General features: G+C 46.4%; 1 protein-coding gene across 1 annotated transcript in view; it reads left to right on the forward strand.

Annotated features, from left to right (window-relative positions):
* The window catches only part of STK11 (serine/threonine kinase 11), an 81485-nt gene that overhangs the window by 43923 nt on the left and 15171 nt on the right, over positions 1-22391 (forward strand). Inside the window, exons 8-9 of the mRNA XM_088149386.1 lie at positions 6124-6181; positions 14654-14856. Coding sequence (XP_088005512.1) covers positions 6124-6181; positions 14654-14856 — 261 coding nt within the window. The remainder of the gene's footprint in view (positions 1-6123; positions 6182-14653; positions 14857-22391) is intronic.

Consider the following 22391-nt stretch of genomic DNA (forward strand, 5'->3'; position numbering starts at 1 on the left):
GGCGGATTTCAGCTCTTTCAGTTCCATTGGGTGCTAGGAATTTGCAACTCCCCCCTCCCCTTTGTGGGATTCTCAAAGGGACTGGTGTGCCAAGATCACAATTAAGAGCAAGGCTTGTTGGGATACGGGCTCATCTACCTGACTGAAAAAGAGGGATTTGCAGAGATTCCTAGGAAGCAAAGATGTGTAGTTCCAGACATGCCAGAACAGCTTGCCTTGTGCTCTGTCCTGAGCACTGAGACTATGGCTCTATCAAAAAGCTGCGCTCCCTAAAGAGTAGCTGTAGATGGCGCTGCATGATGGGCTATTTGAAATGCTTCAGGCACTAAAACCCCAAACGTTGCATGTTTCAAGCAGATCTTGCTAGGAACCAGTTTATTTCTTCTCCCTCCCTCTCTGATGTCCCTGATACTTTTCTTTTCCTTTACCACCACCCCATCCGAGTCATCTTATGGCTATTTTTGATTTCCTGTGGTTTTTTTTCTCTCTTGATGTGACCATCTTGTGCTGAGATTGTTATATGAGGCTGTGCTTGGAGCTGTTTTCCGGTGGTCTCTTGCTTGACAGACTGGGCTTATTTTGAGAGCTCTAGCCCACCTCTCCTGAAGGACTCAGGGTGGTTAATAGCTTGTAAACCGATCCCCCTTGCTCCCCCCAGTTCCTAACAGAATAAAAGCGCAGGCTGAAAGAGAGCCCTGTCCGCCAACAGCTCTTCCCCAACACACCCTCTGATTAAAAACCAGCTCAAACAGGAAGGTCTTGCCCTGCTTCTGTAGGAGACTGCCTTGAGCTTTGGGTGAGGCTGTGAAGCACACAAGTTCCCATCGTTCTCTGGGATGGGCTGGTTTGCAGTTTCATTGCAACTGGGAGATGGCAACTCTTGCAGAGCTGAGCTGTGAGCTTTCATCAGCACCTTAAGTGCTGCAGTCATTCTTTTACAGTTTTCCCTGTAAGTGTGACCACCGTGGTTGAGCTTCGACAGTCCTTTTTAAACTGGGCATGCCGTGCAAATCTGAGTTTATTGAATGTTAAGTTATATATTAAGTGCATTTAATCGCCTTTCATTTCATCCAAGGAGCTGGTTCTCTCTCTCCTCTCCTCTCCTGCTTTAGCTTTATAACAATTATGTAAGCTAAATTAGGCTGAGACAGAATAACCAGCTTGCAGTTATCCAGAGACTCTTTTAACCCTCTTTTGAGGAGAGGTCTTGACACTCAAACCCAGCCTTCCCCAACTTTGTGCCTTCCTGTCATTTTGGTCTCTGGCTCTTACCAGCTCAGCCTGGAATGATGGGAGTTGTTAGCCAGACCATGTTGGGGAAGACTGTTGTAGTCATACAGAATCACCAAGGGAAGAGACTGCCCACCAGATTTTGTTTGCGAGTTAGTACTCTGACTTGACTCCCTTCTCTAGTCAGCTTCCACTGGTGAGATGGATAATTCATGCTCTTCCAGATGCAGATGAATTACTCATCTCTGTGTATGTTGTGGGAGGGGAGGAGGGCTGCTTTTGTATTATCTGTGAATAACTCACAGCACTGGGCTGGTTGCTTCCTTGCATTCATCCAGATACCCAGGAGCGAACTCCTTTTGAGGGCTGGTCCATAGATTCTCTCTCACTTAGAATTTAACCTTTTCAGCTGCAGGGACAAGGAGAGCCTTGCTCCAGTTTTGATCCAAAGAAAAGCATGGATTGAACGTTTTTAAGTTTAGTCTTGCGATAGGACTAAGAGCCAGTATGGAGTAGAGTGTCTGAATGAGAACTGGGAAGATCCCAGTTCAAATTCCTGCATTGTCAGGAAGCCCAGAAGGAGACATTAGTGCAGTCACCAAGCCTCAGCTTGATCTCTCTCTTAGGTTGCGGTGAGAAAAGAGGGAAGAAAATCACATAAAATACATTTTGGGAAAAAAGCAGGGATAGAAATGTTACTGTTGTATATATGTTTAGCCTCTCTGGCTAAAAAGAGATCCTCTTGTAATTCTAAAGCAAGGGATCCCTTGTGACGTTGGTCCCTATGACTCCATTTCCCAATTGAATGATTATGTGCTATTAAATCAGTGTCAACTCTTAGCAACCATTTTGATAGATTTTCTCTAGGATAAGCTGTCCCCAAACTGGCCATGTCTTCCAAGAGTGAACCCTTCACTACTATAATCAAATTTATCCATCTTGCTGCTGTTTGTCCTCTTCTCTTTCCATTAATTCCTCAAGTGAGAACTCTGGGTTGATTTGTTCAATGATTTCTTCAAACAAATAGATCATGAAACTATATCTATTTCTTGGCTATCCATGGGATTCTCAGGAGTCTTCTCCAACACCAGAATTCAAAAGCATCAGTAACTCTTGTCCTGCTTCTCCAAAGTCCAACTTTTGCTTCCATAGAGGGTCACAGGGAAAACCCACTGCAATGGCTATTCCTAAATCTTGAGGTCTATCATTCCTTTCATCCAGGGGACAGTGGTATCTTTCACTTTCAGCTGTCCAACAGCTGAGGTGTTTACCTACAGTTTTGCTTCCCTCATGGCCAGCCCCTCAGGACATGCTGAGCATTCCTGTGAATCTCCCTCAGGCCTTGCCTTGAAGAAGTGAGTTGGAGAACACCACGCTCATGTAGTCATTGTGTCCAGGGGCGGCCGTCTCTTCCTCTGCAGAGATTTTGGACTTCTGACTGGCCTCAGGCTTTACCATCATAGAAAGTAGCAAGGATGTGTGGTGCACACTATTTATAGAGCAGGGTTCAGTGCACACATATACCCACCTGTAGCCATACAATAGTGAAAGTGTAAAATCCTTCTGGGATTTAGACGCCTTCTTGTCTTTTAGGCAAAGTTGGGTCCACATTGGGGGCAGGCTCTTGGATAGGATGCACTGGGAGGGCCCGCTTCCTTCTTGCCACAGAGAGTGCCACTGTCCAGTCGCCTTCTCCCTCTGGGCCTGATCCATCCAGCTAGAAGGAGAAGCCAAAGCAAGTGAGGCCTCTTCCTCCTTGTGCTTGCCATGACTTGCATGCTTTGAGGTGGCCTGTGAACAAGCGCTAAGCAGTGAGAAGCAAGTGACCAGGCCCTCTGCAAGGCAGCACATCTGGACCTCAGCCGGTACCAACAAAGAAGCTGAGTTTGCCAGTAAGAGGAAGGGGTTGGATAGAAAGCTGATTTCTTTTCTCAATGGAACTGCAGGTTGCTACTTTGTTTTCTTTTAAAGGGAAGAGGTGACCAACGAAAACTGAAGCCTTGATTTCTTTTTCCTGTCTGAACTTTAACATTTTGCATGCACTGGAAAGGCAAGTTGCTGCCTGCAGGTTTCTAACAGCTGCCTTATACAGCAGGGGCCTGGCATTGCCTATCAGATTCTAGGTCTCTTGCCAGCGTCTTTACTCCTCCTCCTCCTCCTCCTCCTCCTCCAAGCCTGATGCATTTTATTCAGTCCATGGCCCTCCCTTGCTTGGCCTAGAGCAAAGGGAACAGAACCAAGCCGTCCAGCCATCTGCAGTTGGGTTTCGGGAAGACTCGGTGCTCTCACTTGCTCTCCCCAAGCCCCTCAGGTAGCACAAACTCCAATAATGAAAGGTGTGTCAAGTGGAAATAAAGCTGGAGATCAAAGTACTCTCCCCAGCCAGATTGGTGTGTGGGAAGCTCCTGACGCCACAAGCAAGAGCTGGCAGCATTTCTGTCCTACATGGTAAATATTTGGCCAGTTAGCTAGCCAAAGATCAAATCTAGTATTTTCTAAAAGCGTTAACTGTCCTGGAGAAAACTGGATGCTGTTTCTTGATGAAGTCCTGGTGACCTCTTTCAGTGATGGCACTTCTTTTTTAAAATAGTTTCTATTCTAAAACATAATTGTGCTCCCCAGGTTACTATTTAAAGGCATTTATGCGCAGCCAGTAAAAATTTAACTGGGAAGGGAGAGGCCAGAAGCTGTCTGTGGAGAGTAGCAGAGTAAGCAGTAATTGCTTCTAAATGAAGAGGTGTGTGTGAGAGAGCCAACCTCATTTTAGATATGCTGGGGAAATACTTACTTTAATATAATAAAGTAAAGAATACTAGGCTAAGTGGATAACTAGGCAGATAAATAGGTATCAGGTAGTATCCTGTATTTCTAGGTAAGGCTCAGTGGCAGAGGTCTTGTTTTGAATCCTGGTTTATTTCCTGACATTCTCTATCATAGAATCAACTGACCAAAAAATCCTTCTCTGCTGAAAGCTTGGGAACAGATCAGGTAGATGTGGAGTATTGGAAAAAGTGGATTGGTTGAACCCGGCTCACTCATCACAGGGCAGCTACTTGTGTTCATTAAGTGACCTGTAACCAAGCAGAGTCGGTCATTCAAGCTTCTCTCCTTTAAAAAGTGATCAGAAATCTTTGCAGAGGACCTCAAAGAGGCTTAGCTACCATTCAGATGTATGAATTTCAATTCTCAAAATCCCCCAGACAGCACGGACCTCAGTGAGAATTTAGTTCACAGCATCACAGGGTTGGAAGGGACCTTGGTGGTCGTCTAGTCCAACCCTCTGCCCAAAGCAGAAGTCCTCACACCATCTCAGACAAATGGTTGTCCAGTCTTTTCTTGAAAACCTCCAGTGATGGAGCACCCACAACTCCAGGAGGCAAGCTGTTCCACTGCTTAATAATTCTCACTGTCAGGAAATTCCTCCTTATTTTCAGGTGGGATCTCCCTTTGACGAGTTTCCACCCATTGCTTTTTGTCCTGTCCTCAGGGGCTATGGAGAATCAATCGATGCCCTCTTCCCTGGGGCAGCCCTTCAAGGATTAGAAGACTGCGATCAGGTCTCCCCTCCATCTCCTCTTCATTAAGCACAACATACCTAGTTCCTTTAGCCGTTCTTCATAGGATTTAGCCTCCAGACCCCTTATCATCTTTGTTGCTCTTCTCTGAGTTGAGTCATTCCATCTGGAGAACGCCCAGGTTGGGGAATGTTGCTGTACAAAGCCAGCTCGTGTAGCTTTAAAATGGAAATTCCTCCTTTCCTGGTGCCTTGGAGGTGATGTGGGAGCGCACAGTGTGTTTAGCAGACTCAAAAATATATTTGCCTCTGGTGGGCTAGGAAACTGAAGCAATCAAGCACAAAGGTTTTCTGCGTGATAGGCACCTGACTTGTTGGGCAGAATGTATTAGTTCCTGGGCAGAAAGGTAGTGACAGCTAAGAATCAACGGTGGCCTCACACAGCACTTAAGCAACTCATTTATTTTGTCCCACCATCGCCTGCAGTCAAGCCTATTTTGCAAACAGTTGAAGTGCTGCAGAAAAAGAAGGGAGCTAATGGAATGAGCGTGCACCTACTAGCTGGCCCTGTGAACCACTTTGGGCCTGCTGGAGGTCGAAAACAATTTTTCTTGTTCTTGGTTCTGGTTATGCCAGGCAGTTTGAAGCTGCAGTACTTTTAATAACCCATTTCTTTGTGTGTCGGACTTTTTTCTATATATCTTGCCTGCTGAATCCCCCAGCTGGCTTGATCCCTTCTCTAGGTGGCTCGTGCCAGAACCTGGAAAATCAGAAATGTCTGATGATTTGTCAAAGCGCTCGAGAACTAATATACACAGTTTTCCGGCTGGGTGATAGCCATTGGCTCAGATGCACTGTCAAGGGTTTAAGTGGATTCACATAAGAGGAGAAGCCTGTTGGTGACTCCTCATCCAAGTGGCATTATCGAGCCCCCATAATCAGGAGCAGTATGCCACCAAATGCCAGTAGTTGGAGAACAGCACTTGCGGGAGATTGGTTTGGTCCAGTGGTTTTGTTTTGTTTTGTTTTGTTTTAATGAAAGGGTTGTGTTTTGGGGTGGGAAGAGCAAAGGTTGTTGGAGCTTATGCTGTGTGCCTGCCTCTCTCCTTCCCCACAGAAAGTTTTGAAATTATCGTGGGCGCTTTTTGAAGGTCATTCCTCTCTGCTGGCATATGAAGCTCCCGTATACAGAGCAGCCTTCCCCAATCTGGTGTCCACCAGATGGGTTGGGACTACAGCTCCCAGAATTCCAAGCCCAGTCACTCTTTCATGTTTCTTGGAGGGGAGGGAGGGATAGGGCTTTGAGCCCCTTCTTTACCAGTTGGTTGTGCACCGGTCCCCAGCTGATGCAGTTCCTCCCTTGTTTTCCTTCTTTCCAGGAATGCTTGAATACGACCCAGCCAAGCGGTTTTCAATACAACAGATAAGGCACCACAAGTGAGTGCTCATTTATGTTTTCCCCCCTCGCCCTTCTGTTTGATTTCATGAAGCTGTGTGTCCTTCCTGTGTTAATTTGCCACTTTCTGGGAGGGAGCAAAGTACAAGCAACTCCTCCCCCCACCCCCAGTAAAGCAAAAGCAGATGATAGCTAGTAAACCAATTTTATTTTTAAAATTGAGATCCCACTGCATTTTGCTTCTTCAGAAAGCCTCTGAGTACTTGATATTTTACACTTGATCGATAAGTGTACAGTTACGTTGATAAATAGTTTACGTTTACAAGGAAGGAAAATTTGCATTGTCATAAAACCACTGCAGCCACCAGTGTTTCCCCCAATAAGCACCATAGGCTTGAAATTTTGGAGATGAATATCAAACTTACTCTGGGAATATGGATTTCCACCTGGCCAAAGGAGCACCATCCGCACACACTCCACAGGCTTGAGGGACACCAAGGTTTGTAATCACAGAAGTTATGGGGGGGGCTCCCCAAATAGAACAGTGAGATCTGAGTGTGAGATCTTAGGACAGTAGATACTCTGAGCACATTTTGTTACAGATTCTACTTGCAAAGCCTTAATTTCTGTTTGTATTTTCGAGCTCTTTCAAATGATTCTTGGGAGAAAAATTCAAAATTGATTCATTTTTTCCCATAATTTCCCAATCTTGCCTTTTCTCTAAAGAGTTGAAGCTGTGACTCCTTCCCCATTGCAGTCTGGCCTGAGGTCACTTCATGCTTTCTGAGATAGAATGAAGTAGGTCTCCTCACTTCTAGTCAACTTCTCTGACCAGTAACCTGGCCATCCCTAGCTCTCCAAGAACCTACGTAGCCCTCTGGGAGGCTTGTCTTGGCACATGCTCTTCCTGAGACATTCTGGGCCTAAGCAGCTAAGGCAGCTTTGCCAAGCCTGGTGTCATCCAAAGGAGGACGGGAGTAGGAGTAAAACTGATTTTGGAGGCTGGAGAAATGCTGTGCTAGGGCTTTCAAGGTTGAATCTGGCAATTTAAAATTAAGAGTTCCAGGGATGTTCTTTTCGAGCAAGATAAGTTTGGTGTAGAATAAACCTCCACTCCAGTGTCCTACTTTCTCCCTGTCTTCAGAGGCAGCAGGAGAAAGGCACATTCTAGTTCTCTTCTGTGCCATTGCCTGCTTTCCATGAACCCTTTACAAGGACCCTACATGGTTGACAGGATTCTCACATATTGCTGCTGGGAGGCTGGGAAAGAGCAGTGGTTTCCTTTCTTTCTAACGTAGGCAGAAGATCTTTTGCAACACAGGGAGTCAACCCCTTCTGACAGCCCCCTGCATCTGGCCTTGAGCAGCATGCTTTTTGGCTGGGCTTGCATGACAAAGCTGACTCAGTCATCCCCTCCCGTGCTCAGTTGACTTACCTTCATTTGCTAGCAGTGCACAATCCAGAGTGATGGAATCAGTCCTGCATCAGCCATTTTCTATTCACCCTCCCATTTGTCACAAATGAAGCTGGCAGTCAGTCATCTACTGTTCCTGTTTTCCCCAACTGGAGTGGGGGTGGGTGGGTGGGAATCTGGCACTAATCTCCCATTGGCCACCAAGGACAGAATCAGGACATCACACACACCCTTTATGCTTTGTTCATGTTGGACCCTCTGCTAGGTAGCCACAGAATTGATACGAAGTAAAAAGGAGGGAAGAGAGGCTGGATCTTCCCAGGTCTTTCTTTCTGTCTCAGGAGGGGAAGGAACAGTTTGCCCCTCTGGTAAGCCTAGGACTGTTTCAGGATAAAAACAGTCCCCTCAGGAATAATTGATCGGTTGAGTGGCCTGGGTTAAGATGCTTACGCTCTCCAACCTGCACACGTTCATCCCGTTAAAACTGTCACGCAAACGAGCTGCAGAGAATTCACCAACTCTAGAGATGGAGCTCGCCTTCCATTCTCCAGCCACCCCAGCACCGTGTCTAGGCAATACGGCCTTGCGACACCATCTGCGCCCTGGGGTCTGTCTGTTCCTGCTTCCGTCCTTTTCAGGTGCTTTAGGCTGCTTCTGCCTTTTCTAGGGCAACACGGCTAGAATAATCTGCCCAAAGTAACTGCACCTTTGCTAGGCGGCTTAAGTGGGAAGAAGCGACAGCAATCGTCGAGTTTTATCCTCTGATGTCATGGGGGACGGAAAATGAGCGTGCACCTCTGCCCCCCCTTCCCCCTTTTCCTGGTTCTTCTGACATCTTGGCCAAAATAATAATAAGCCACGGGTGCTGGAGAGGGGGGGGCTTAACCCTGTTAGTGCAGGCCCAGCAGTCTCTTTCATCTGTTTCTAGGAACGAAAGAAGAGCCCTTCCGGAACCAGGCCCAAGAGTGGTCAGTCAATGCCACTGCCCACAATAAGACAGGAAAGGAATTAGGAAGGGGTCATCTGCCTGACCCTCTCTTTGCCCCTGTAGCTCTTTCCTGTTGCCTGATTCTCTTTATGATCCCTGGAGATGCTAGTTTGAAACGCGGGACGTGCGCTCTGCCCGTGACCTATGGATTTCTTTCAGTATCTGGATCTCAAACTTTTTCTAGACAGAGATTTCTTCCCTGGCCCTCTGGAGTCCCAAAGGGGACAGTCATTGCCTTCTCTGTTGCCTCTGCTACCCTCAGCCGATTTCCCGTTTTCCACCCAAATGGTGCTGCAAACCTTTGTGTCAGGCTAATCCAGCTGTCTCTGGAGACGCCGCAGTACCGTATAGCTGGGACAAGCAGTTCTCAGAGCTGGCCGTCTGGTGCGGCAGAGATCAAGCGTTTTGCAAAGGTCACGCAATTCCCTTAATGGGGCTTTTCTGCCGTTGTTAGGGCCTTTAACGCTCTCTTGGCATGGAGCTGCTTGGCAGGATAAGACCCTGCCAGACGTCACACCCCATCCTTTGCTTAGAAAGCAAGAACTGCAGCTACCACCTTTGTTCCTCAGCCCTGCGCCATTCACCTTCTCTCCCAGGGATTTTCAAACTTCACCACATTCCCCCTTCCCGTTTTGGATTCTTTAGAAACTCTCATGCCTCCCCACCTGAACATCTGTTAAATCCATCTGCTACTTTGCACACACTAAAAGTACACAACAGACCTTCCCAGCAATATGCCACCTATCTTCCAATCAGCCTACCAATCCTTGACCTGCCTGCCTGCCTGCCACGCACTGGCCCATTTTTTACAGCACTCCCCTCCCAGCCCTGATCTTTCCACTCCATTAGATCTTCATTTGTACTTTCTTGTTTATGCTGATCATTTTTCTAAAAAGTTCACACCTTTCTACCCCCCTCCCCTTCCAGAGTATGAGTCCCTGCAGTTTGGGAGCCCTGCTCTTCCCCAGCTGCTTTCTCTTGCTTTGCAGAGCCACCAGAGATGTTAGGTCTCTTTCCTGTTTATTTCTGAATTTCTCTCTCAACCCCAAACAAAATTGCACTGGTAGGGAAAGGAAGGTGATCTGGCCAGAGCTGGCCTCATGGTTGCTAGCAGCAAGGAACCCATTGCTAACTCTTCATATCTCAGGAGCCCCTAGTCATCTACCTCCTCTTGCTATTACATCCTGCAGGGTTGTCCAGCGTAAGTGCTTGATTTGCTCTAACAGCTCAGGGCAGCTTACCGAGGCAGCTTTCCTTCATTTTGTTCCAACAACAACCCTGTGAGGCAGGTTGGACCCAGAGTGTGATTGGCCCACAGTTGCCCACTGAGTTTGCATGGCTGAGGTGGATTTGAACCCAGATCTCCTACATCCTAGACCAGAGGTTTTCAAACTTGGCAACTTTAAGATGTATGGACGTCAACTCCCAGAATTCCCCAGCCACCCTCTGGCTGTCATGGGAAGGGGCAATCATTAGGAAGAAGGGACCCCACCTGGGAGGCCCTGGCCAAGGCCCTTCCGAAATCTGAGACTGCATCTGCTCAGTTGTGGGTGCAGCGGGTGAATGTGGGAAGGTGCTGAGCATGGCCTGGAGTGCCCCAGTTCTGCTCCCTCTTAGCTTTCAAGCTTTTCCTGCCCCTTCCCTATGCAGGCCAGGGTCCCGAAGCAGCAGAAGCTTCCAGCTGGCTGCAAGAGGTTGGCGAAGGCGGGGCAGGAGCCTGAGCACCCCAAACAGCTTGTTGCACTTTGGGAGTCTAACCAGATTCCTATAGCTGCCCATCTTAGATGGCTTCCAAACAATAATAAAAACTTTAAACCAGCATAAAACTCCTGGCGCCCCCCAAAACAACCCACATGGGTAGCACATGGGTCCGGACAGAGGACAGAGAGCCTTCACATATTCCTGGAACTTCCTGAGATTGGGAAGGGTCTCTCCCTCCTCCCCCAGCACGGTTAATGCCGTTGCAGAAGCCCCACTGGGAGCAAATCCTCTTTACTGCATATTTTGCTTTGCTCCCTAAAAAGGCTTAGGATGGCCCAGGCCCAGGGCGGCAAAGACACTACGTAAAGTGTGCAGACAGAGAGGGGATCCTCCAGGACTAATTTGTCAGGGCACACCTTAAAGGCCTTGCTGCAGCCCTGGAGAGCGCTGGAAGCTGTGGCAGAACCCTCTCCCCCGTCTCCAAGGCAACCCACCGTACCTGCCTCCCGCAGAAGGCAGAGTATTTACATCTGCCAAAGGCGCGTCCTGGGTGATGCCAAAGAGACTGAATGGAGAGTTGAAGAAAGGAGAAGAAGGGTACCATGGAAGGCAGGCACTAGGATAGCCTTCCCCAAATATGTTGGGTTTGTAATGTTCAGCATTTCTGGAAAGTTGGGGAGTTGGGGTCCTCAAAACATCTGGAAAGCACGAAGTTGGGGAAGGCTGTGGTAGGTAGAGACAAGGATTGTGATTAGTGAATCCAGAAGCCTGGAGTGTAACTCTGATAGATCAGATATTGGGATTCATAATACAGCCTTGCTTTCACATCTGAAACAGAGGACAGACACAAAGCTTCCAGTGAAATTTGCCACTACCTTAAATTTCATGCAAATTTTAGCAAGCTAGTATACACTCCCTTTCCCTGCTTCTTCCCTTCCTAAAATAAGGGGGTAAAACTAGCCCACCTGACGGGATTGTTGTAGAGCAGAACAGACACTGCTTATGGCCGATTGTGGTAAGCAGTGCAAGTGTTACGTAAACTGATATTATTGTCATCATTTAAGAGGGTTCCAATCAAACTGGTCATGATTCACTGGGTTTTCTGGATTATCTATCTTCTGCTAGCTCCCAGGAACACTTCTAAGGAAAGGTTGTGAATGCAGACAATTGGGGTGTTTCTGAAAAAGCTGAATCTGTGGTTTAAGCTGCTTCCTCTAAACATAGAGGAGAGAAAAACATCTTTGTTGTTTGTCTGTGCTTACTTGTCCTGAATTACAATTAGTTTCTCTTTGTTTCCCTCCCTCTTCTCATCTTCACCAACAAAGATCCATAGGCAAATGTTTGGCTGTAATCACCTAGAGTATTAAAATCAATACCACTCTGCGGGTTTCCACTTTTATCCATGCCTATTTTTACTCATTCAATATGTAGAACAAGGGGGAGAGGGAGACCAGCATTTAAAATGGAGCAAATACAAATTCCTATGTTTTGACTACAAAAGGATCGTCTTATCCTTTTTACTGGGCTGTGTATCAACCTACATATGTGGGAAAATAAATAAATAAATATTTGGGAATGATAGTTAAGAACTATCTACTAGGAACTACTAGTTAAGAACTTTTTTTTTTTAATTGATTGGTTTAAAAGCCAATCTCAGTGTTATTTTTTTTAATGATTTGGCTTTTTTGAAATCGAAGTTGTAGTTATTTGTAAGGGAGGTATTGTGGCTCTCTAGTACGTGCCTGTTTTGCCTGTGGAAAGTGTGAGTTTTAACTCTGATATCCTCCCTTAGAAGGTGATAAAGGATTGTTGTAAGCCGCCCAGAGTTGCTTTTCTATGAGATGGGCAGCTATACAAATTTGATTGATAGATAGATTAATTAATTAATTAATTTTTTAAAATCTGTGGAGCTGCTGGCCCAGATGGAAATTTGCCAGGTCTCTACATTGCAGCAAGCCATGTAGTTAAATTTGGGCTTAGCAGTTACACCTAACCATTGTGGTTTGTAAACTCTGCTTTATAGCTTAGTGCTCTGCAGTGCTTCTGATTCAAGGGGAGTGGACAGAGGCATGCTTGTAGCATCTGTAGGCACCCCCTTAAGCCAAATTTGTCTTTTCCCAAAAGTGAGCAGCTGCTTCAGTGGGAACTGCGCAATCCCAGGAAAAAAAATACAGCTTCCTTAAGGAATGGCCAAAAGGTGTTGTGTAGTCTTATGCTTGCCCAAGCCTATTATGAATGAACCAGGGCACTGTGGCTTGTTTTCAAAAGCAGAGCTGAAGTAAACCTTGACTTACAGCAATGTGTGAATCCAGCTATTGGCTTTGTTAATGTAATAGGCAAAGTAACCACTTGCATAATAATGGAATGCTGAATGAACCCTATTTGGCTGGATACACATAATACAGGTAGTCCTTGCTTAACAACTACAATAGGAACTGGAAAATTGGTTTTTAAGTGGGGCAGTCGTTAAGCAAGTCACCACGTGGCCGCACCCCAATTTTATGACCATATTTATGACAATTGTTAAGGGAATCTGTGATGGAATGGAATTATGAAGGCCAGTCTCATCCTCTTGTATCTCCCACGCTCCTCAGGAGATGTAAGAAAATGTTTTTCTCCCTGAGCCTGGCCTTCATAATTCCATTCCATCACAGCATCCCTGCAGTTGTTAAGCAAATCCAGCTTCCCCAATTGACTTTTTTTTGCCAGAATTCACTTAACAACCACATGATTCACTTAATGACCATGGTAATTCGCTTAACGACTATCATAAAAGAGGTTGCAAATGACCATCGTGACCCCGGGGGGTAGTACAATGGTTTGCAGCGGTCGTAAGCATGAATACAAGTTGTAAAGCACTTTTTCCAAGGCCGTCGTAACTTTGAACCATAGTTAAATGAATGGTTGTTAAGCGAGAACTACCTGTATACTAAATCATAAACCAGAGTTTAAAAATCTGGCAGATCCACATCATGTTGCATGAACTCAGAGTTTTAGTTGCATGAACTCAGTTTTAGTGTGGCTTCCTGTGCCTTTGTTTTTCAAGGAAGAGTCCAAAAAATAGATTGCAAGCATTGCAAGACTCCCTTTTTATGTTGCTATGTGCTATGCCACCACAGTCATCTTGATAAAGAATCTGCCACCATCCTTGAAGAAGGCAAGGTGGACACCATCCATGGCTGATCAGCTTTATTTAGTGCAGTATGGTTCCACAGCTTCCGCTAACACTGAACTTAACAGAGGAGAATACCCAGAGAAATCTCTCTCTCTCAAAATTAAAGCCTGCTTTTATTTCAGAAAGGTAGAAAGGTTTGGATTATGTTGGTCCTGCTTCTTTCCAACCTCTGTACTTCTTTTGAAGAAATCCCACCTAGCAATTGGCAGGGTTTGGAACGAAGTCAAGAGCAAAAGTTCAGCAAATTACTTCAAATGGATCAGAGGCTTAAGGGCAGATCTTAGCAAGGATTATTCCTTAGGCAATCTTTAGCTCCCAGAGCCAGGCCTGGTCACAGCTGTAACTGACCGTTTCCTCCAGCTCGGGAGATGCTGACCTCATACAAGGCAGTGGACAGAGCTGATGTGATTAAGAACTTGGCTCTGTCTCACATTTGGCGGATGGCTGCGTGGCCAGATCTTCCTTGCAGAACACAGGTTAAGTAGCTGTCTGGCTCCATCATGATGAAGCAGCTGAGGGTGGGTGGGGCCTTAAATGGCTTTTCCCTCCATGCCATTGAGAATAGGATGCAACTGATTTCTCTGTGTTATCTCTTCTACCAAGTGGTGTTTTTTTTCTCTTTTTGGTCTTTGGAATAAGAGGATGGTGAAGGCCGCTGGCTCCGTTACCTTGGGGAGGCACAAGAACATAAAAACCAGGGTGTGTGAACCCAGCCTCTAAATGGAACCTTATTGACCAGTATCTGAGAATAAATGAGGAAAATGACTTTCTCTTCTGCCATTAACTGAAAGCAGAGCTTGGGCAGGTCTTTACGCTAGTCCAGCAAGGCCATTGTGAACGTCCTTAGAGAAATAAGGGGTTGTCAGACCTTTTGTACAAATCATGAGGCTTTAAGTCTGTGAATCCACAATTCACAGACATAATCAACACTCTTGTGGGTTTTGTTTTTTTTTTTAAAGAATGCTGAGCCCAAACTCTTACCCAGGAAAGAAATGTAAGGGGGTGGAACTGGGGAGGTGGGCAGGAGGGGGAACATTGGCCTACAGCAGTGTTTCTCAGCCTCAACAACTTTAAGATGTGTGGACTTCAACTCCCAGAATTCCCCAGCCAGCCATGCTGGCTGGGGAATTCTGGGAATTGAAGCCCACACATCTTAAAGTTGCCAAGATTGAGAAACACTGGCCTACAGAAGACCAGTGTGAAATCTCCCATCCTGAAATCTTGGTTTCCTTTAGCTGGTTTCGGAAAAAGCACACGCAGTGTGAGCCTCCCATTGCCATCCCACCCAGCCCAGAGACAAAGGATCGGTGGAGAAGCATGACGGTGGTGCCTTACCTGGAAGACCTCCATGGCTACAATGAGGAGGAAGAGGAGGATGACTTAAAAGATGACTACTTGGAGGACGAGATCATTTACACTCAGGACTTCACAATGCCAGGTAAGGAATACAGCTGTTGTTGGAAGAGAGCCAGGGACAGTGGTCTTGGGGAGCATCAAGAATAGAGCAAGCTTGGTGGCTTCTCTAGTTTGCATCCTTTGGTGGTGGTTGATGGTTTCTTCTTTGGATCCCCTCTGCCCCTGAGGCTTCCTCTGAGGAAGAATCCACTTTGTGTACAGCCGTATCAGCCTGTTCAGTCTGAGTTCCTTTGCATTTTTAAAATGGAGACTGTAGATCCATCTCCATCTAAGTAGCTCTCTGAAATCAGTCAGAAGGGGTTGCTCACAGCTGCAGAGCATTTGAGGAAGCCAGTTGTCCATTCAGGATCCAACGGATTCCTGGCTGAACAGGGTTCCAAAAGTAGCTCAGGGGAAGCCACTTCTGGATCAGGCTTCGTCTGCATGTCCTTTCCCTCCTTTGACATGATGGCAAGAAAAGGAAGGCAAAAAAAATTGGGCAGGGGTGAGAGTGAGTTCATTTACTTCTCTGGCCTTTTTGCATAGATGCTGTTGGGTGTGTTGCTTGGGAATTGTGAAAGAAACAAAAATGGTTCCAGATCAGTATTTTAATGCATGCCTTCATTACTCAAGACCTTGGTGATGAATACTCTGCAATTCAGTGTGAACTGATGGTGCTTTTTTGCCTTGAACTTGGGGTTTGTTTATGCAGAACTGCTTCTTTGCAGAAAGAGAGACTACATCTGTTACATCTAAGTTAACAAGAGGAAAGATTTTGGTTGAGCGTTAGGAAAGCTATACTGGAAGCACAAACAGTTTGACATGGGGGGCAAGGAGAAACAAACTCTCCCTTGGTTGCAGGGATTTTAGGCTGGGCAGCCCTTTGGGTGACAGGTTTCATTATCACTGGATTCTCTGTCTGAGATGGAGATGGGAGAGGTTGGATTTGAATGAGGCTTCTCATCTGGTATCATCCAGATGTGTTTGGACTTTGGTGTCCAAGTCTGCAAGATGCAGGGGAATTCTCCAATTTGCCGTATCAGCCCATTTGGAGGACATAAGATTAGAGAGGCCTGAACTAGAAGGGCTGTGAAGTTTCTTCCATTGCTTCATTTCTTTAAGCCCCAACAGATTTTTGAAGCTCCTTCCTCCTCCATCCCATTTGAAGTTTATTTTTGAGGCCAGCTCTTAAAATAGCTGGGTTCATACTACATTCAGAAGATTTTTGATTCTCCCATTAAGATTACTTTTCCATCCCACTGAAAATTGCTCCTCTTGTTTGCCACAATTGCTAATGGCAGCCAAGCTCTTCTTTGCTAAAAGAGAGAGAGAGAAGGGCGGGGGCGGGGGGGATTGGAAAAAAATGCATGCAAGAGGAAGGTAAATTCTAGACGTGAAATTAGCAGCCAACTTAAGGAGTTCAGTGTTTTCTGTAAGTTGCAGAAGAAGAGAAGAACTTACTTGACTTTGAGCATTTCAAAATACGTTTTGACACCTATGTTTTGTGGTTTAAATGGTCTAGTACTACCTAATGTGTGTTCTGTGTTTTAAAATAAAATACCCATAACAATCCAGGTCTTCACCAAGAAAAAAAACAGTGGGCAGATTTACGTACTTCCATTTTGGGTGACGTACCATATTGGATCTGGAAAAAGGCATCCATTATATTATTAGAGGTTGCCATCATGACTCTTCATAACACAGTTTTGGCTACCTCTGGGCAGGTGAGGAGCTCTGCAGAACATTGACTTGCAGGCACACACCTCGTCTCTGTAGTCCTTATCTTCCAGCTCCTGGCACCTCCTTTGGCATTGCTCACAGACAGAGTGGGCACAACGTCTAGAAACGTACTGCTTTTAAAAGCAACACCCCTCTGCCAAACCAAAGCACTGGATACCCTCTCCTTCCCGTGAATTTCCATGCATGCCCATCCCTGCCCCTGAGGAGAGCCATCCAGATACTCTATGAAACCACCCTGATGAGCGTGGCATCTAACGCGGGGCCCCAGCAGGCCCTGCCCAAGCGGGAGCTCTGAGTCTGTTCTGCCTCCGTCTCCTTTCCCCTCCCTCCTGACGGCTCCCCTATTGCATTTTCTCAGGTGAAAGCGAGGCAGGGCTTAGAGAGGATGACAGCACAGATCAGGAGGGATTGCTTGCGTTCCTGTTCGGAGAAGGCGACGTGCTGCCCGGCGCTGAGGAAGGAAGGAGTGAGAAGCTTAGCTTAGATGGCCAGAGAGAGCAGGAGGAGCAGGAAGAATCCAGGACGGCTTGTTTCTCTTCCAGCTAGAACCGTCGGGGCTTTGCGGGGGGTGGAGGGTGGGGGGCACGGCCAAACCTAACTTGGGCTGTTTTCTTGAGGTGGGTTTCTGTACCATGGCATCGGGCCTTCCAGCTCAGGGGCAGTGCCCCAATGGGATCATTGCAGGGTGGGATCCGGGCCCTAGTGGGCTGCCTAATAGTGATGCACTGGGAGTTTACCCCCTTCCAAAGGAGTCTGCTTCCCCTGCTGCAGTGGCAACACCAGGCATCAAAGCCTTCCTGATCCACAGTTGGGCATCGCCGTTCCCCTGTGGGGGCACGCACTGGCCACTTTTGACTCCTGTTTCCACCTTACCTGCTCTCTCGCTTGGCCCAGCCACTCCTCCGCTTTTAAGAGTGGCCTGATATTCCAGGAGATGTAAGGGCATGAAGTCCTTCTTGGTGTGGTGGCCTAGGAGTCGGACAAATCCACACCCTTGACCTCAGGCTGCTATGTAAACAGGAGAACGGCTAGAAAGTAACCCCAAAACTCAGAAATACTCCCCTCACTTGGCCAGTGGGGAGAAAATGCAGAATGTACACAGTTGTTTGTTCAATTTTTTAAGGAGGTCCTTAAAACCTCCTGTTAAAAGGGCTGCCAAGCAGCTCTGTAGTTGAGTAGGCTTTCCTGAGCATGGGATTATGTGGCCCTGAGATAACTGCTACTGCCTTTCTCCTTCTCTCTCTCCCCTCCTCCCCCCACCCCATTTACTCTAGGTTGTAACCTTCAGTGCCTTCCTGACCAGTGGCCAGCAAACAGACAGCATCCATTTTGCCACCAGAGCTTGATTACAGGAAGCTCCAGTCGGGGCTGGTGGCTTTTTGGGTTGCTAGCTGGCCAGGCTTGCACCAGAAACAACCCCAAGGTCCCCTGCTGCTTCTTAACTTGGCATCCGAAGTTGTTAGGAGTGAAGTAGGGAAGAGGCAAGATTGCTTGCTTGCCCTTTCCACCCAGGGTGGCCTCACCACACCTTTCTTCCCAACCTGGTGCCCTCTAGAGCTCTCAGAATTCATGGCCAGATGAGTTACGCTCTAACCCAGTGTTTCTTAACCTTGGCAACTTTCAGGTATGTGGACTTCAACTCCCAGAATTCCCAGCCAGCATGGCTGGCTGGGGAATTCTGGGAGTTGAAGTCCACATATCTGAAAGCTGCCAAGGTTGAGAAACATTGCTCTAACCCTTCTGGCAGGCACTTGGCTGGGGAAGGCTGTGTTTCAGAGCTGTTTTCCCACCCACCTCTGAACTTTTGAAAGGCTGCAGCAGCACGTTCTGCCTCTCAGCCTGCCTGCTACAGGAACGTGAGTTTGGTGGACTCAGCCCTTCTGTGGGCACAACAGATTGTCGCAGCAGCATTAATTGTTGCTATTATCTGCTGCTTATGCAGACAGCCTCTGTTCAAAGCTCGTTGAAAACTGTCAGTCAGTGGGCTTGATGTGCAATTACAGGAAGATGGTTGAAAATCTCTCTTGCTGAATGCCTCTTCCACCATCTCTCCTGGGTAATGCAAGCTCTTAAAAGTTCTCCCACCCCACCCACGCAACCACATGCTTCCATTTATTGTGTCCCTATTTTGTTAAGGATTTTGAGAAAAGCTGTTCTTCGCAACCTTTCCTGACCTAGTAAAGTCAGCTTTGATTTGAATAGCAAAATAAAATCTTTCTCTTTTCCTTTTTAAAAAATCTGCCTCTCATTTTAGAAGCTTTTCAGTTGAGCATAGATCAATTATCTAGCAAACTGTGCCCAGAGATAGCAGGTGGTGGGATTTTATATTAGATGATAATACCTTGCTCCCTCCCCAGAAGCTTGGTTTGAGTAACAGAGGACTTAAAAACACCCATTTTTTGCAATCTAATGGAGGCAGCTAGAAGTGATGGCTAACCCCTGAAACAGTTTGTTCTCCATTTTAAAAAAAGTATATATATTTGCAGTTAGGAGAAGGGAAGAAATCTCTGTCCTAAACCTTGGAAAGACCCTGGTAGTCAAAGTGGATATCTAAGGCAGCTTCATATATTTATTGAGAGCATCTTTTACTGTACTCAGCAGTAGACTACTGCATTGGTATCCTGTTCTAGTATCCCATTTTAAGAACAGCGCAGGCAAAGTGGGATGGATTTAAAGGAAAGCGACAACCGTGATCCAGTTATGGAAAATATGAAGGAAGACTGAAGGAATGGGGTGTATTTCTCTGGGAGGCAAGGGGAGGTGCCAGATCCTTGAAGATCCAGATCAGGGAAAGGCAGGACTGGATCCAAGGGGCTTGTAGGACAGGAGGGTGGATTTCAGCTGGGTGTAAGGAAAATGTTCCTGCAGGTATGGGGGAATTCCAGAGGTGGTGGACTCTTTTAACATTCAAGGAAGATTGGGTGAGAGCAGCTGAAATGCTTTGGTCCATGGAATGAGCTGGCGCAGGTTTGCAGGCCACAGTCTGAGGTGTGATAGGACTTTAAAGGCAGAGTCTGTTTTGCTGGAAGTGGGGAGTGTTCCCCTCCTATTAAAAAAAGTGTAGGTAGTAGTAGGAAGCACCCTTCTACCTGGAAGATAAATTCTCTTTTGAAGAGAGCACTTGTTTTTTTACAGGAAGGTTTGAACGAAGGGCTCCATTTTCACCTATCAGATTTCAAGCCTCCCCCCCCCTTTTTTTTTGGTGGTGGTGGGGGAAGCTCCCAGCCCACACTACCTTAAAAAGAGATTTGGAAAGGAAAACTTAGCGGTGAAGGCCAGGAGACTGCAAAGGATGGTAGGAGTCTCTCCACTCTCCCTCCCCCTTTAACTGAGGCAGAGTTTTATAAAATAAACAGCAATTCCAACCACTTGTCCTTCACCAGTGTAAAATATTGTTCCACTCTACTAGATAATACAGAATCTGCCAAGGTCTCTCCTTTTATTCTTTTTTTTTTAAAGTAGCTTAGCTGTAACTTGGTATCAGCTTTTGCCACCTGGGGAATTATGTGGAGCAAAGCGAGCACAGTGGCCCTCATCCTGCCAAGACCCAGTGGCTTAACAAAAATGGAGACGAATTGAGGGGTGGAAACTGCTAAAACAAAGCAGATGGTGCTGTTGGTTGCCACTCATCCTGCAAGAGAGATCCAGGAGTCTAGCTGGAGAGAGGCGGCAGAAGTTTGGGAGGAAAGGTTAACCCAGTGAACTTCAGGCTAAAAAGGATCTCAGAAAGACCGTCTTACGACTGAGTTAACACATCATACTAGAATATCGTTTGAGTAAACCACATGGTTGGCTGGGTTCTCAACATATTAAGCTATAAAGGTTCTCTGCCTTTTTCAATTTTATAAACGTTTAAAAGGTTGCTTGAAAGAAAATGTAAAAGGTAGCTGGTGTCATGCAAAGCACCAGCCTCTAGAATGGCACCATATTTCCCATGGCCTCGAAAGTGTTCTAAGAAATAAAAATATTAGGATCAGGGCGTGGAGTCCTTGAGGTTCTCTGAGCTTGGTTGTTTTCTTGCAAATGTTTCGTTACCGGCTAGGTGACATCTTCAGTGCCAAGCCACCTAGCACTGAAGATGTTACCTAGTTGGGTAACAAAACGTTTGCAAGAAAACAACCAAGCTCAGAGAACCCCAAGGACTCCACAGTTCAACCCTGAGCTACAGATGAGGATGCTGCAGCCCAGGGTCTTATTTGTAAATGTGCCATCTACCCAGAAAAAGATATTAAGCTAGGAGTCAGTTGCAAATATTCCAGAAGGGGCGGCAGGAACAATCTGATCAGATTGCCATATAGGGAACTGGTGATTCGGACACCGACCACAGCAAGTATTTTGCAGAGTTTCCTTTGAGAGCCTACAGATGACAAAGTGATGAGGTTCAGCCCTACCTTACAGGCTGACATGTCAAACGTGCCCACTTACCCAAAAAGGTTAGGAACCTTTGCCAGGAAGCATGGTTTACAAAATATAGTGGTTACATTTTCATTTTGCATTAATTCAAAGGCAAATAAGCTACACATGAAACCAGGCCTGTGTGTTTATGAGTGCAGTTTGAATCAGGTTTGAATAAACTTGGTTGTACTAGATCAGTGTTTCTCAACTTTGGCAACGTTAAGATGTGTGGACTTCAACTCCCAGAATTCCCCAGCCAGCAAGGCTGGCTGGGGAATTCTGGGAGCTGAAGTCCACACATCTTAACGTTGCCAAGTTTGAGAAACACTGTACTAGATGGCTTCTAATAGACAGACTGATCCTGAAGGAGCTTGGTTACCCTTGTCTGTACAACAGAAATTACTGTGATTATTGTAGAGATACAGAAATACTGTATATCAGATCTTGTGCTAAAGATGCTTCCAGTTGAGGCTTCAGTGCTGTTTGTGCAACCATGTTATTGTGTACAAGATTTAACATGGAAGACAGGCTTGGTGCCTTCCCTTGGTTTCTTTTAGGTGAAGAAGGATTTTTAGCTCCTGGCAATTTCTAGTTCCTTGCAGCCACGTCACTGTAGGGGGTGAGAGTCAAAAATTTGTCCTCCACCACCTCTTAATGCCTGACCTGACATCTACCACCCACAGTTCTGCCCGGAAAGCCCTCATTATTGCATTGGAGTTGGAGCATACGAAGATGGCATTTACAGGAGGGAAGATTAATCCTGTGCACTCGCCAGGATTAACTCAGAGATTAACTCAGATTAAATCGTGTGGCTTTCTCAGGCCCAGTAGGGCAAAGAGATACCATTTGAAGTTGCACCAGAATTCCCCAGTTTTGCCAGAGGAATCAGACTGTGATGGTGCATAAGAGAGCATCTCTCTTCTGAAGGGGTGGACGTGGACATGTCCTCTGCGTTTGATAACATTGCTAAACACACATGCGCACACCCACACACACACACACGATTCTGGCCCATCTTCTTCACCCTCCCAACTTCTCACCTAGCCGGGTGCCAAGAAGCCCCTTTGGCTCCAAGGTTCAAGGATCCTTTGCACTGATATGGCAGCCTTGTCTGAAAAGGCAGCATTCCTAACCTGATGAACGGTCCCAGGTGTGCCAGCCAGTTGACCATTTGGATGTCCATTATGGGACCAAAAAAATCTCTGTTACAAGGTGCCCATTTGCAGACGGAACTGGTAGAACTCCCGTAAGAAAAAGATCGAGTTGGAGTAAATGGTGGGCATATTTATACCGAGATCTTAACTGTGAGAGAAATGGAACGAGCCCGTATGGCACTTGCGCGTTGCTGGGGCGGAGGGGAGAACAGTGCGGTCCCCTGAAAATGGCACTGAGGTGCTACACTTTTCCATAATCATGAGAGCTAGGAACCTGTGCTTGTTTTAA

This window comes from Python bivittatus, unplaced genomic scaffold (genome assembly GCF_059951505.1).
Source record: "Python bivittatus isolate LINGU-HERP-01145 unplaced genomic scaffold, Pbiv_v1 ctg000580_np1212, whole genome shotgun sequence".
Taxonomy (NCBI): domain Eukaryota; kingdom Metazoa; phylum Chordata; class Lepidosauria; order Squamata; family Pythonidae; genus Python; species Python bivittatus.